This window comes from Myxocyprinus asiaticus, chromosome 2 (assembly GCF_019703515.2).
Source record: "Myxocyprinus asiaticus isolate MX2 ecotype Aquarium Trade chromosome 2, UBuf_Myxa_2, whole genome shotgun sequence".
Taxonomy (NCBI): domain Eukaryota; kingdom Metazoa; phylum Chordata; class Actinopteri; order Cypriniformes; family Catostomidae; genus Myxocyprinus; species Myxocyprinus asiaticus.
This window is the reverse complement of record NC_059345.1, coordinates 2764056-2778508: the sequence shown is the minus strand read 5'-3', so window position 1 is coordinate 2778508 and position 14453 is coordinate 2764056. Positions and strand designations below refer to the sequence as shown.

Here is a 14453-nt window from a genome sequence, read left to right as displayed (position 1 = left end):
AGAAGTGTTGTCCTCTTGCCAGACGCTAGATGCTGAGGTGCAAAGTCATGAGTCAACCCACCAGACGCTAGGATGACTCCAGTTGATGATTCCCATATGGCTCGCCACTCTTCTTTATCTGTTGTTCAATCTGCCTGTCAAAATGCTCCCGCTCACTGATAAAAAAAAGCAAAAGTTGGATAGTTGTAGAGAAAATGGTTATTTGTAAATAATGGCAGGATGTCATGTTTGACCATTTATAGGATCCTTACAGTACCTTATGTCAATGACAGGTCCTTGCAGAAATTTATCCTCTTTCCGCAAAAGCAAGAGCACAGATGATGGACTACCAGAGAAAGAACTGACCCCAAATAAGCCACGTATCATTTTGCATGTTTAGATTTTACAACTAAATCAAAAGTGTCTTTTCTATATTAACCACAAAGACAATTGTTTTTAGAGCAATGATCTCACATTATGGATAAACTATTTGACTTATTAAAAACAATGTGAATCTGACACCATGCAGAGCACAGCTAACCCATGAGACCTACCTCTGGAAAAAGGACATCCGTAATTAATTTGATCTTGTCACTGTGCTGTCCAGAATTGAAGTCAGGTGAGAGTGAATTGCATCAATTTGCTCCTGATCTTCTCTGCACAGGTACTGTCTTGGTGGAACGCTTGGAAAAAGTGTCAAGCCACTTTGATATCTGTTGGTCTCTGATGATGGACTGTGTGAAGAGAAAATTGAGAATGACATTGAAAACATTTCCATGTATGTCTCTGTAACTAGTTTATTTACTAGACAAGCTATTGGTTTGAAATGCAGTAAAAAAGAAACAAAATGTAAAATGCATTCTTGATGTATGTACCTGAATCTGTTCCTCTTGTTGCCACAATGAAGTCCACCGACATTCGGTTCCTCGCGGCAAAAGCAAGTCATGAGTTAGTCCTGGAAAACCCCTGTAAAGAGGTCGTAGTGTCCCTTTGGTCAGGCATCTTGCCTCCTCGGTCCAGTGGGTGAACCTTTTCCCATGCCTTTCAAAAGAAAGAAAAAATGTCATTTGTTGGCCCCCAATAGGACAACTCTTGTTACTGACAATCAACAACAGGCTGGTTACAGCATTAGTATTCAATTAGTATTGTTAGAATTCAATGACCAGCAATAAAGTACAACAACTTCAGAGCAACCTTATAAAAAATAGAAAAGCTCACCTGAGTGAAACTGAATGGAGTGTTCATCACGGTGTAGAGGGCACACTGAAAAACAGAGTAAAGATTAATTTCCAAGACAAAAATAAATAAATAAATAAAGTACAACAAAAACTGTTTCAATATATCTTACCATGAACATGAAAACTCCACAATCATTGCCATCAGTCTGAGGAAGGACCTAGGATCAGATACAAACATAAGAATTTGAAATAAAACAGAAATAAGAATTAACACAGAGCTGAAAAATATGTACAGTAGTATTGTAATTGTGTGTCACCCCAATATCCAATCCTGTGACTTCTGTCCAGGGTCGAGACGATGTGCAATACTCCTAAGATTTGGATAATAGACACAAATTAACATAAAAAGAAAAATTAAATATGAAAGGGAGTGGGACAGAGCGCGTAGAGAGAGAGAGAGCTAGGGGGCAGAAGGGGTTAGATAGTAGGTCTATATAATGTATATCGAGTTCATAAAACTACTTATTGACGGTCAGGTTAATGTTGCTAACCTTAACTAACCACCACTACAAGCTACACTGCTAACACTGCGTTGGAGAGCAAACGCATGATGCAGTAACTTAAAACGTTAACATCACGAGACATATTGAAATGATTTGATGTCGACCCTTAGCTATCGTTTCTTTAAATAACCCAGCGTTACAGGATTGCTGAACAACAATAACTTTAGCAGATTATTTAACATACTTCTTATTCGTGTCGCTTCTAGTCTTGGTCTGCAGAGCAGATTTCTGGCTCATACCTCTAACTGTACATCCTCCCCCTATAGGACACATCAGGAACAGCAGGGGCGTAAAACTGCTGGGCTCCAGGTCTGCAGCCTACCCATATAGAAAATATTCGAGATACTCCATAAATTAAGGTACACAGGGTATTTAAAATGTGTTTGGTAAGGTTACACAAAGAATCAAGTCTATCAGTTGTACCTCGAGGAAAACACATAAAAAATACTGTATCTACTTCAAAATACAGATAGCATGAATGAATAACTAGATGTGGAATAATTATATATGTGCACAGAATATGTCCTCTTTATTTAATCTCAGTTTATTTAACACGCAACATACAGTATAATCTAAAATACAGATGAGATGAACTGAACTAAAGATCTTGAGCGGGAAACTGTCGCCGCTTGTTTGAAAACACGAGCCGCACAGTCATTGGTCAACTGTCACACGTAGACGTCACTATCAGCCAATCACAAGCCTCTGAACCCTCCCCCCACTGAACTCATGGTCACACAAGGCTTTAAAGAGCAGCAGCAGCAGAACATTCAGTTACATTTTCTGTGAAGAACGGAGAAGAAACGTTGAAGTCATGGCAAGAACTAAACAGACCGCTCGTAAATCCACCGGTGGAAAAGCCCCGAGGAAGCAGCTCGCTACTAAAGCCGCCCGTAAGAGCGCTCCAGCCACCGGTGGAGTCAAGAAGCCTCATCGTTACAGGCCCGGTACCGTGGCTCTGAGAGAGATCCGCCGTTATCAGAAGTCCACTGAGCTGCTGATTCGCAAACTGCCTTTCCAGCGTCTGGTGAGAGAAATCGCTCAGGATTTCAAGACGGATCTGCGCTTCCAGAGTTCCGCTGTCATGGCCCTGCAGGAGTCCAGCGAGGCTTATTTGGTCGGTCTGTTTGAGGACACCAACTTGTGTGCCATCCACGCCAAGAGGGTCACCATCATGCCCAAAGACATTCAGCTGGCCCGCCGGATTCGAGGAGAACGCGCTTAAATCCACAGTGACGTCATCCACATCAACCCCAAAGGCTCTTTTAAGAGCCACTTCAATCACACTGAACGAGATTATTTCCAGTTTTTATTATTAGTGGTTTATAAGGAGATTTACTGTAGTGTTCATTTACTGTTTCTGTCAGGTTCTGTTAGGCAGCTGTAAAATAGTGACCGCAATAATGAAACTAATAGGTAATCTTTAGAAATATTTTTTTTTTTTTTTTCAAATGGAGAATTTATTAACCACATTAAGTGGTTGGTATTTTATGAAGTCCAATCACAAAACATTTAGTTGTTTACATGTTCCTTTTCAGTGTCCATTAGTGTGTTATTCTTCCCCCATTTTACAAATACTTATTTGGACTTTGACCTGAAACTAATTCTCACAGAATAATAATCTAATAAATTCAAGTGAATCTTTGATCTTTGGTACGTCCGCGCTGACGTGCTTTAGGCTCCTCCTTCAATGCTGTGTTTCTATTAGGTCCTGTAAGCATCTTTAAATATCCTCTCCAATAGCTCCATTTCTCACATTCAGTTGATAGTTGAACTTTCGTCATGTCTGGAAGAGGTAAAGGCGGTAAAGGACTCGGAAAAGGAGGCGCCAAGCGTCACCGTAAAGTGTTGCGTGATAACATCCAGGGAATCACCAAACCCGCAATCCGTCGTCTCGCTCGCCGTGGCGGTGTCAAGCGTATCTCCGGTCTGATCTACGAGGAGACTCGCGGTGTGTTGAAGGTGTTTCTGGAGAACGTTATCCGTGATGCCGTCACCTACACTGAACACGCCAAGAGAAAGACCGTCACTGCCATGGACGTTGTGTACGCGCTGAAACGACAGGGACGAACTCTGTACGGATTCGGAGGATAAACGACTTTATTCAGGAGAAATCCGACAAACCCAACGGCTCTTTTAAGAGCCACACACAATCTCACATAAAGAGTTGATGTTTTTACTGTAGTGACATTTAGTTATAAACAATTATTGTAGTTTGAGTAAGTTGTACTTTTCTGTAAGTTTCTGAGTTTTTGAATAATGAAATGCCTCTTTTCCTTGAACAAACATGAACTATCCTTAATTTGTTCCGTTAGATCATATATTATTTTGCTGTTAGACACAAACGTGGTTTCACATTATTTTAAACACAGTTATATTGTTTGTAATGAAGTGCGTCCCTGATAATACAGTTCATATAAATGTATTTCTCACCAAAGCGATTCAAGAGATGAAAAATACAAGTAATTTTTATTAACATTAATGATTGTTGATTAAGAAATGTTCCTAAAATTTGTATCCCTATCCATAACATATACTACCCTGTCAAAAAAAAAAAAAAAAAAATTAAAAGATCACATAGAATCTGAGTGTAAATATGGAGCTTTTACACTTTACTTGACTAAGTGAATCCAGCACACTTCTAATTTTTGTGCCAGTAACCCCACCCTTCGTTTCAAATATGGCCAGGAGTTTTGGAGTATAGAAGTCCAGTTTTCACAAAAATGTTCGCTCCAGGTGAATAGTGGTTACCTCCTTAACTCATCATTGACCTAAGACAAAGATTTAAACAAAATGTCATGTATTACAGTGACAATCAAAATGATTGACCTTTAAATTTGGTTTAATTATTATTATTATTATCATCATTTTTATTTTTTATTTCTTTTTATTTTTAATAAATAATCACATTTGACTTTTTTTGTCAACCATGTTCACTACACTAATGAAATAAACATATAACTGCAGAAATTACTTTCTAATAATCTTGCAGCCATACTTGCATAAAGATCTACACATTATTATAAAGGGACTGGACAAAGAGAACTAAAGTTTACCTGAGATTCATTGAACAGAGCAGGCCATCTCTCCATAAGGTTGTCTAATCTTAGATATGATAAAGTCTTCTCCATTTTCTCACCAATAACAAACCTCTTTCTTCTGAATTTCACGGAGTAGATCAACTCTCCAAATGGAAATTCATTTGTCACGTGACATGACAGCCACATAGATTCTGTATTGGAGACAGAAATGAGTTCCTGTAGAATTAAATTTGTTCTTGAAAGAAAGAATGTAGCGCATGTGTGGTCACAAAAAAAAAAAAAAAAGATCGAATCACTCTCTGACAACTCGTTACTCCTGAGTTATATAAAAGATTCGTTCAAAATAAACGAATCGTTTAACAACCATCACTAATAGATAGCACTTGTAAGCGCCGCAGCAGGTCACACCAGGACTGTAGAAAATAAAATAAAGATGGTTGCGCATCCGGTGTGTAGTGGACGACATGAGCGTTATAAAATTAGAAAAAAAAAAAAAAATTATCGCCGGCATCCAGCTCCGACTCCGGAGGCCGGTCAAATTTCTGCTGCACCACAAGCTCAACTCAAATATTTTCCATTAAATTCGACCTAAATATTATCACAAGAGATTATTTACTCTAGCGTTGGTTATTCGTGAAGAAGGGAAGAACCTTGGTAACTTTAGTGAACTGCTTCGACGTGTCTTGTGTTTGATACTTATGCCTCACCCTAGATTCTAGTCAGGTGTCCAACCGCCTTAAGCCAGCAAACCTTACTAAATGGCTTCATTAGCAAATTTATTTTTTTTCTCAGATGACTACCACTTACCTTATTTGAAACAGATACAGTGCATCCGGAAAGTATTCACAGCACTTCACTTTTTCCACATTTTGTTATGTTACAGCCTTATTCCAAAATTTATTAAATTCATTATTTTCCTCAAAATTCTACAAACATTACCCCATAATGACAACGTGAAAGAAGTTTGTTTGAAATCTTTGCAAATTTATTAAAAATAAAAAATGAAAAAAATCACATGTACATAAGTATTCACAGCCTTTGCCATGACACTCAAAATTGAGCTCAGGTGCATCCTGTTTCCACTGATCATCCTTGAGAATGAGAGTGTAGAAAATGTCATTCAAGCTGGAAATAGTATGACATCCTTGGACCTCACATTTTCCTAATAGTATTGGGACAAAATAATATGCATGCACAAAAAACATATACTTCTGTGCCTGTTCCCAATAGAGTTCTTTCTCAGTTGATGAGTATATGATAGCAAAAAAAAAAAAAAAAAAAAAAAAAAAACTTACAGGCAAACAATGCACTGGGTCCACATTTTTGTCTTTCCAGGTGGCAACAACATAGAGGTCCAATCGAGAACCAGCTACCATAGAGGTGATTTTTTTTTTCCCCCTTATGGAAAGAACATTGTAAGTTATTAAACATGCATGCATCAAAATAAATACTTTTGAAAGAAGATATAATAGTATACACAATATACCTGACAATTAGTAACAACAGGAATTACAAACAAATATCCAATTTTTCTGAATCTAGCATTTAATTGTAAACTGTTTTATACAGAGTTTATCGAACACTCTTACTTTTCAATCTGTAGTATGTCCTCAGTCTTGACACACTGACCCTCTGACAAGTTGAACCTGTCACAATAGTGGCTACCCCTTTGGAAGAGATGCTGGCCACAGTATATGGTCCTTGGTGCTGACTTGTAAATGTGTCTCCTGTCCGTTCTTTCTTGGGGTCCCGTGAGAGCAGAACATCATCACCGGCCTGAACTGAACATACTCAGACATACTTGAGCTTGCGATTTTGGAATGACTTTTGTTGCATGCTCTGTGCTCTCTCTATGTTGCGAAGAACCTACAAACAAAAGAACAGTACCCAAAAATTAAAACTCATTGAAAACAAATACAGAATTTTCTGGTCTCTTCTCTTGATGGGATTTATTTTTGAAACCAACAGATCAATGGAGTCTCAGTCAGGCCAAGGTAGAACAATAAGGAACAAGATTTATTCATTACTATGTAACAAAGAGAGAGGGAGCATGGCTTCACATGAAAATTCAATTGCTTCTCTAACTAGAGAGGCCAAGCATAGGTTTTTAATTATCCCATCTCTGACAGGAGAGGGTGGTAGTCACCCGCCCCAGTTTATTTAGGTCACACTGAGTCACCTCCGTCGTCAATTCTTTTCCTGGTGATGCTATCTACTGAGGCAGAGAATGCTAAAGTGGTAGTGACACTCTGAGCACACACACAGTCCCAGAAACATTACCTTCTCCACATCTCTAAATATAGAGTGTAACAGTGACATAACAAGAGCTCAGAGAAGCAGAATCATAGCAAATAAAATACATAGATCAGCCTATGCCTAGGTCTAAATCTGACAGTAAGTCACTACTTAATTTACCTTTATTATTCAAATACAAACCGTTTCATTAAGAAGTTTCATCTTATTGACTCTGGTGTCGATGTCATCTTCCAGGTCAGCAACTTCAAAATCATCTCCCATGGGACAGGCATTCATGACCTCTGGCAGATGTGGGTGTCGATGGAAGAGGAGGAAGTAGGGACTGTGTCTAGGTAGTACTGATCACATAGGAAGCTTCCCATTAACTATTACATTTGTATTAAAGGGAAAAACTCCACCCTTGACATTAAATATTAAATAAATTCATCAATTCAGTTTTACCATTGACAACTAACCGTAGATATTATAAATATAATAAGTAAGCATGGTAAGACACAACCTGCTTTGCAGTGTTGATTCCATACACCACAGCAGGAAGGTGAAGATCCCAGTCATTATGGTTGTCATTCACATACTTCCTGAGAGTACGCTTGATATTCTGATTGGTTCTTTCATCCTGTACATATCAATGCATTTATAAAGTTGATGAATAACCACAAGACAACAATAGATCTTACAGGACAGATATCCAAAGAGTTATCTGTCCATTGGTCTGGGGATGGTAAGCACTGGAGACAACATGTTTGATTTTCAGCATACTGAAAATGCTGTTGTTGAGCTGCAGAGGGATCATCAGTTAAATTTGCAAGACTGGAGTAACTGTAGACAATAACATTTATGATCAGACTAGAGTAAGGGGAAAAACATAATTAAACCTTTACAAAACTTCACCTTGTTGACAAACCCTTTCCCTTGGTCTGTAATGATTTTCCTAACCATGCCGAACAAGTACAGCTTTGTGGTTATTATTGCAGACACCTCAGCTGCTGTCTTAGATTGCATGGGTTCTGCAATCACCCACTTGGTGTACAGGTCTGTCATGGTAAGGACATACTTGCGTGCTGTTTCTGGCAGTGGTCCAATCAAATCCAAACCAAGCACCTCCCGAGATTATTTTACCTGCATGGCACAAAATTAGCATCAGCCAAATGCTGGTAAAACTGTACACAAGCTTGAGACTAGCTTGTTAGTCTCATCAGTATGCTAAATCATTGTAAGCAGTACCTTAATGGAATGCAAGACTGGCACAACAGTCTTGATGGGGTCATTCAACTGGCAGCGGTGACAAGATCTGACCTAAAAAGCAAAACAAATTTTTTGAACAAAATGTCTAGAAAAATAGCCTGTTAATACAAGTTGGTGATGACAATAAATATAACTTCTAAATCAAGGAGGTATCTAACAATCAGAGGTGGCAAAAGTAGACACATTCTTAAGTATAGATACTTGTAAAGAAAAAAAAAAAAAACTGGAAAAAGTAAAAGTAAAGTACCACCTCTGTAGTACATATTGAACCCATTCTTTCACATCCTTGATAATTGTAGGCCAATAGTAGCCAGCAATAACCCTGTTTTGAGTGCTTCTGACGCCACTGGGATTGCCAGTCCCAGGGTTATTGTGGCACTCCGTAAGAACAGACCTCTTCTCTTCCTCTGACAGGACAATTAGCCACATGTACTGCCTACTGGGGCCGATGCAGAAGAGTCTGTTGTCTGTTTTAAGAGGAAAAAAGAAAAATTCGGAAAAAGTTGCAGTTGAAAGTAAAAAAGAAAAAGATCATATTACTATGTGATATCTGACAGATTAAACTACATTATAGTCACTTGTATATTAATGCCCAGATACGGGAGCTGAACAAGTACAGTTAACGTAGCTTGATATTTTAAACAAAATTTGTGAAATAAGCACATGACCCTGGTTGTCTCAGACAGTCAGTTCTCTTTTTTCATTATAAAATCTCTCGGTACTTATAGTTACCTTTGATAGTAAAATTCGTAGACACCCGTTTCACCTTCTGACGCTCTGTGGGATTGTCAGGAATTTCTCCTTTTAAGAGAAATTCTTGAATTTGTACATAAAACACAAAAGAATCAATATTTATATCTGTCACTCTCCACCACGTCTCTATAAATCAAGCACATGCGCAGTACAAACTGTGACAGTAAAGTCTACCCTGTAGAGCAGACTGTCGTAAAAACATTGGCGATGACAGGAAGTGACAGCAAACTTGAGTTTTCTCACATGCGCAGTACAAATCGTGTTTCCGGTACGGATTGAGTAATCATGGCTGACTGTGAATACTACATTTCTACAATGGCATCTGAAACTGAAAACTGCTGATTTTAAATGAGGCTGCATCCAAGCCACTATCAGTGTAAGTCCAAGGTTATTGCTGAGCTGACACGAGATCAGTTACAGCCTGCATTTAACACTGATTCTGGGTTTCACTGTGGGATCAACGTCCCCTCGTGTAACCACGAAACATTTAAAAATGTTTCGAAAGTATTTTAAAACAGTGTTATGTAATGAAGCCTTGTTTGCTGAATCACATGACTTGGCCAGTTTGATAGGCGCTACGAAGCACTGGTTCGAAACAAAAGATTCGTAAAAGTTTCGAGGCTTCATGAAGCGTGTTTCAAAAGTGCCCATCACTAGTGTAAACATACCTTAAAATTGACCATAACATATGGCTTTCATTTAAACATGAAACAATACCTTTTTAAACTCACTGTGCTGGGCCATTACATTTGCAAATGTCTCATGTTACTCATAAATTTCAGTATCTTTTGCAAAGTATGTAAAACAACAATAACGAGTTTCTCTCAATTACCTGCACAGAGAGGAGGGGAAAACAATGCACAGACATATAAAGTAAAGTTTCTTTTTAATTGAATTGGAATTGGTGAAATTGTTGAATTAAATTGAATATATTATTTTGTTGGGGGGAAAGTAATCTGATTATGATTTAACCCAGACTAAAGTTTTCTTACAGGTGCATCAAATAAGACTACTTTACCCATGGTGCTTTTGGCAGGTTACTTTAATGGTTAATGGGGACACTTTATAATTCACTTTAATCCTGTTCAAAACTAAAACAATAAATATCTGTACAATCTGCATGATAATATATGTAAGTTTGTGTGAGTGTTTTAATATAAGGTAATAAAATTCTTCTATCTTTCTACCTCAGCTCTGATGCACGTGGGATCCGCTCTGCCTTATTTGTTTTACTTTGTTCCTGTGACAATGAGCTGGTCAGATGCACATAATTAGTGCAGACAACATTATACTGATCTAGCCACCATTGATGACCAGACAGATATTGATGAGATGGTTAAAGATGTACCCAAATGTTTTAGAGGAGACTGGATATGGATTGGACTGCATCGAGTGGATGCCTGTTTTCATTTTCTGATTTCCAGTGTTTTAATTTTAACTTAACAAAGTCATTCAGTTCTTTACTCTTGCCTATTTCTCCTGCATTCAACACATTGACTATGAGAACTGATAGTTCGCTTACCATCTAATCTACCCAGTCCTTGACATGTGGCCTTGTGAGGAGATGATCAACGTTATTCACTTCTCCTTTGAGTGGTCATAATGTTTTGTGGCTAACAGAAATGGAATAATGTGTCCCTGAGCAAAGGGGAGGGGGTCAAAATCAAAAGTAACAGTATCTGGTGTGGCCACCAGCTGCATTAAGTACTGCAGTGCATCTCCTCCTCATGGACTGCACCAGCTTTGCCAGTTCTTGCTGTGACCTGTTACCCCACTCTTCCACCAAGGCACTTGCAAGTTCCCGGACATTTCTGGGGGGGATGGCCCTAGCCCTCACCCTCTGATCCAACAGGTCCCAGACATGCTCAATGGGATTGAGATCTGGGCTCTTCGCTGGCCATGGCAGAACACTGACATTCCTGTCTTTTAGGAAATCATGCACAGAACGAGCAGTATGGCTGGTGGCATTGTCATGCTGGAGGGTCATATCAGGATGAGCCTGCAGGAAGGGTACCACATGAGGGAGGAGGATGTCTTCCCTGTAACGTACAGCATTGAGATTGCCTACAATGACAACAAGCTCGGTCCGATGATGCAGTGACACACTGCCCCAGACCATGACGGACCATCCACCTCCAAATCGATCCTGCTCCAGAGTACAGGCCTCGGTGTAATGCTCATTCCTTCGATGATAAACGTGAGTCCGACCATCACCCCTGGTGAGACAAAACCGCGACTCGTCAGTGAAGAGCACTTTTTGCTAGTCCTGTCTGGTCCAGCGAAGGTGGGTTTGTGCCCATAGGCGATGTTGTTGCTGGTGATGTCTGGTAAGGACCTGCCTTACAACATGCCTACAAGCCTCTCTTAGCCTGTTGCAGACAGTCTGATGGAAGGATCGTGCGTTCCTGGTGTAACTCGGGCTGTTGTTATTGCCATCCTGTACCTGTCCCGCAGGTGTGATATTCGGATGTACCGATCCTGAGCAGGTATTGTTACATGTGGTCTGCCACTGCGAGGACGATCAGCTGTCCTTCCTGTCTCCCTGCAATGCTGTCTTAAGCGTCTCACAGTACGGACATTGCAATTTTTTGCCCTGGCCACATCTGCAGTCCTCATGCCTCCATGCAGCATGCCTAAGGCACATTCACACAGATGAGCAGGGACCCTGGGCATCTTTCTTTTAGTTTTTTTCAGAGTCAGTAGAAAGGTCTCTTTAGTGTCCTAAGTTTTTATAACTGTGACCTTAATTGCCTGCTGTCTGTGGGGGCCTGGGTAGCTCAGTGGTAAAGATGCTGGCTACTACCCCTGGAGTTCACTAGTTCAAATCCCAGGGTGGGCTGAGTGACTCCAGCCAGGTCTCCTAAGCAACCAAATTGGCCCGGTTGCTAGGGAGGGTAGAGTCACATGGGGTAACCTCCTCGTGATCGCTATAATGTGGTTTGTTCTCGGTGGGGCATGTGGTGAGTTGAGCGTGGTTGCTGCGGTGGATGGCGTGAAGCCTCCACATGCGCTATGTCTCCGTGGCAATGCGCTCAACAAGCCATGTGATAAGATACGAGGGTTGATGATCTCATACGCAGAGGCAACTGGGATTCGTCCTCCGCCACCCAGACTGAGGTGAATCACTACGTGACCACAAGGACTTAAAAAGCACATTGGGAATTGGGCATTCCAAATTGGGAGAAAAAGGAAAAAAAATAAAGAAATTGCCTACTGCAGACAGTCTGATGCTGTTAGTGTCTTAACGACCGTTCCACAGGTGCATGTTCTTTAATTTTTTATGGTTTATTGCACAAGCATGGAAAACATTATTTAAACCCTTTACAATAAAGATCTGTAAAGTTATATGGATTTTTACAAAATTATCTATAAAATACAGTGTCCTGAAAAAGGGACGTTTCTATTTTTTGCTGAGTTTTATATATATATATATATATATATATATATATACACACACACACACACACTGTAAAAAATTATTTGTTGACACAATGTGACTTAGTCAAGTCATCTTGTTGCTTTGGCTCAGTTAAGTTTAGCAAACATGAAGTGTTAAGTTCACTCAACTTACATGTAGTTGTTGAAATAGCATGCAGTAAATTGAGTCAATGTACTCTTATCAATAAATGAGCATTTAGAATTTTTAGTTAAGTCAACTTAAAAACATTTGTTGAACTTAATTTTTCAAGTTTTCACAACTATGAACCAAGTCTAATTGACAAAATAGTAATTCTTCCTCAACTTCCATGACTTAACTATTTGAGTTTACTGGACTTGACCACTTCGACAAGAAGTTCTGGATATCTATCTGGAACCAGATTTAACTATTTGAAATCATCACAACTGGAAAATTGAAACCCTCAACATTTATTTAAAATACATTCTCCCAAACAGATACATTGCATCCAAAAACACAGACACATGAAGGTTTCTCTTCCAAAGCTATAAAAACAAGAAAAACCCTCATACAGCTCACACAAACACAAACTTCTCTATGCACAGACCCATTTTAGAGCCAAAATAGGACAAACAACTCTACTTGTCATTATGCAGATATTTTCACTGCAGGAACAAGTGTACATGAAGAATTCACATTAAACTGTATTCAAATTTGTGTTCTCTGTCTTCAATTCCCAACCTGTAGAAACAGGACAAGGAAAGAGGAAGCAGGACAAGGTAACAGGAAACAGGAAACAGTCAGTTTGAAGAAACAGGAAACACCATGAATACAAACAAATTTCAAGAATACTAATATTCCACTTAAAACAATGCGATCTAAAACAACAATGCTCCAAACTTTAAACCAGTACAAAGATTAAACAGTACCAAGAGGGGGAAAAAAGACAAAAAAACGAACAAAACAAAAACCTAATCTATCGCAGTAACTTACTCTTCAGGGAGTGGACTCTTCCGGTGCAAGAGTCTGATCCAACTCCAATAAACAGGCGCTGTATCACTTCAAATGTGAATTTTAATTCCTTTGGGTAGTCAAGGTTTAATGTGTACACCAGGCCCATCAGGTTCAGAAAAGCATTAGGTATATCACTCAGGTGACAAATTACCACTTCTTCCTCAATCACCAGGGCAACGTCATTGCAGAATGCTGGGAGAGGTTCCTTCATATTTTCCAGAACCACTAGGATTCCAATCACCACACCCTTGATCACATCCTCTTCACAGTCACTGGGCTTTATAGAATGTAGACAAAAGAAGGTACTGTTACTTAGAAGTAATTAAACATAAATTTAGCAATTACGCATTACACAAATATAGTCCCCAGACCCAAATATAGTCCCCAGACCCATGCAAATTAAGAGATCTAATCTTCAGTTTTCCCTTATATGTTTCAACTTACCTCACACACCTTCATGAATTTTGAAGGATTCTCTCGCATGTACCTCGGCAGGCCCAGCAATGCTGCTGTCCTCTTCCTTTGGTTTGTTGTTTGTAAAATATAGGATGGTTAGAGGAGTACCAGCTTTGTTCATTCAACCATACTTGTTATTTTGCCATTTCTCATACTGTTTCTAGTATTGTGTGTATTGCGCCACTCACATCCCTTCTCCCCCTCCCTCTGTGTAAGTCTTTAATGTTTTTTTTATTTTTTTAAAAAAGCATCAATTCCAAATTTGCACATTTACACTTGTATTTTTTTTTTTTTGGTAAATAAATCACCTGTTGTTGCACCACATCACTGTTGTTTGTGTTACCTGTTCGTCCAGCACCAAAATAAGATTTAATAGTGGATGTAACACCCTTTTTTTTTTTTATATATATATATATATATATGTATATGTGGAGGGGTGGTGGCGTAGTGGGCTAAAGCACATAACTGGTAATCAGAAGGTTGTTGGTTCAATCCCCACTGCCACCACCATTGTGTCCTTGAGCAAGGCACTTAACTCCAGGTTGCTCTGGGGGGATTGTCCCTGTAATAA

The 14453-nt window shown here is 39.2% G+C and overlaps 2 protein-coding genes and 2 long non-coding RNA genes across 7 annotated transcripts; 2 read left to right on the top strand and 2 right to left on the bottom strand.

The window, feature by feature from the left end:
- Nucleotides 1-322: 322 nt before the first annotated feature.
- Nucleotides 323-1375, bottom strand: LOC127411394 (uncharacterized). The gene is made up of 4 exons (XR_007892275.1): nt 1328-1375; nt 1198-1242; nt 855-1020; nt 323-713 (listed from the first exon to the last, which is right to left on the bottom strand). It is a non-coding gene; the product is annotated as an uncharacterized LOC127411394 (long non-coding RNA).
- Nucleotides 1376-2196: 821 nt separating this feature from the next.
- LOC127410898 (histone H3-like) lies at nt 2197-3001 on the top strand. Its single transcript, XM_051646141.1, has one exon. It carries the CDS (start codon nt 2535-2537, stop codon nt 2943-2945), a length of 411 nt encoding a protein of 136 aa, XP_051502101.1. The 5' UTR covers nt 2197-2534; the 3' UTR covers nt 2946-3001.
- A 492-nt stretch (nt 3002-3493) lies between these two features.
- Nucleotides 3494-3894, top strand: LOC127411252 (histone H4). The gene has a single exon (XM_051646673.1). It carries the CDS (start codon nt 3503-3505, stop codon nt 3812-3814), a length of 312 nt encoding a protein of 103 aa, XP_051502633.1. The 5' UTR covers nt 3494-3502; the 3' UTR covers nt 3815-3894.
- A 348-nt stretch (nt 3895-4242) lies between these two features.
- LOC127411368 (uncharacterized) lies at nt 4243-12624 on the bottom strand. Of its 4 annotated transcripts, none has more exons than XR_007892267.1 (7): nt 8242-12624; nt 7517-8136; nt 7198-7355; nt 6351-6627; nt 6057-6159; nt 4777-4952; nt 4243-4491 (listed from the first exon to the last, which is right to left on the bottom strand). It is a non-coding gene; the product is annotated as an uncharacterized LOC127411368 (long non-coding RNA). The 4 variants fall into 4 exon arrangements; XR_007892272.1 differs by having other exon boundaries at nt 6057-6627; nt 8242-8313; nt 8657-12624; XR_007892270.1 differs by having other exon boundaries at nt 6057-6627; nt 7517-7633; nt 8072-8136; nt 8242-12623.
- Nucleotides 12625-14453: the final 1829 nt, after the last annotated feature.

Coding starts and splice junctions, on each gene's coding strand:
- LOC127411252 (XM_051646673.1), top strand. CDS start 3,503: ATGTCTGGAAGAGGTAAAGGCGGTAAAGGACTCGGAAAAGGAGGCGCC.
- LOC127410898 (XM_051646141.1), top strand. CDS start 2,535: ATGGCAAGAACTAAACAGACCGCTCGTAAATCCACCGGTGGAAAAGCC.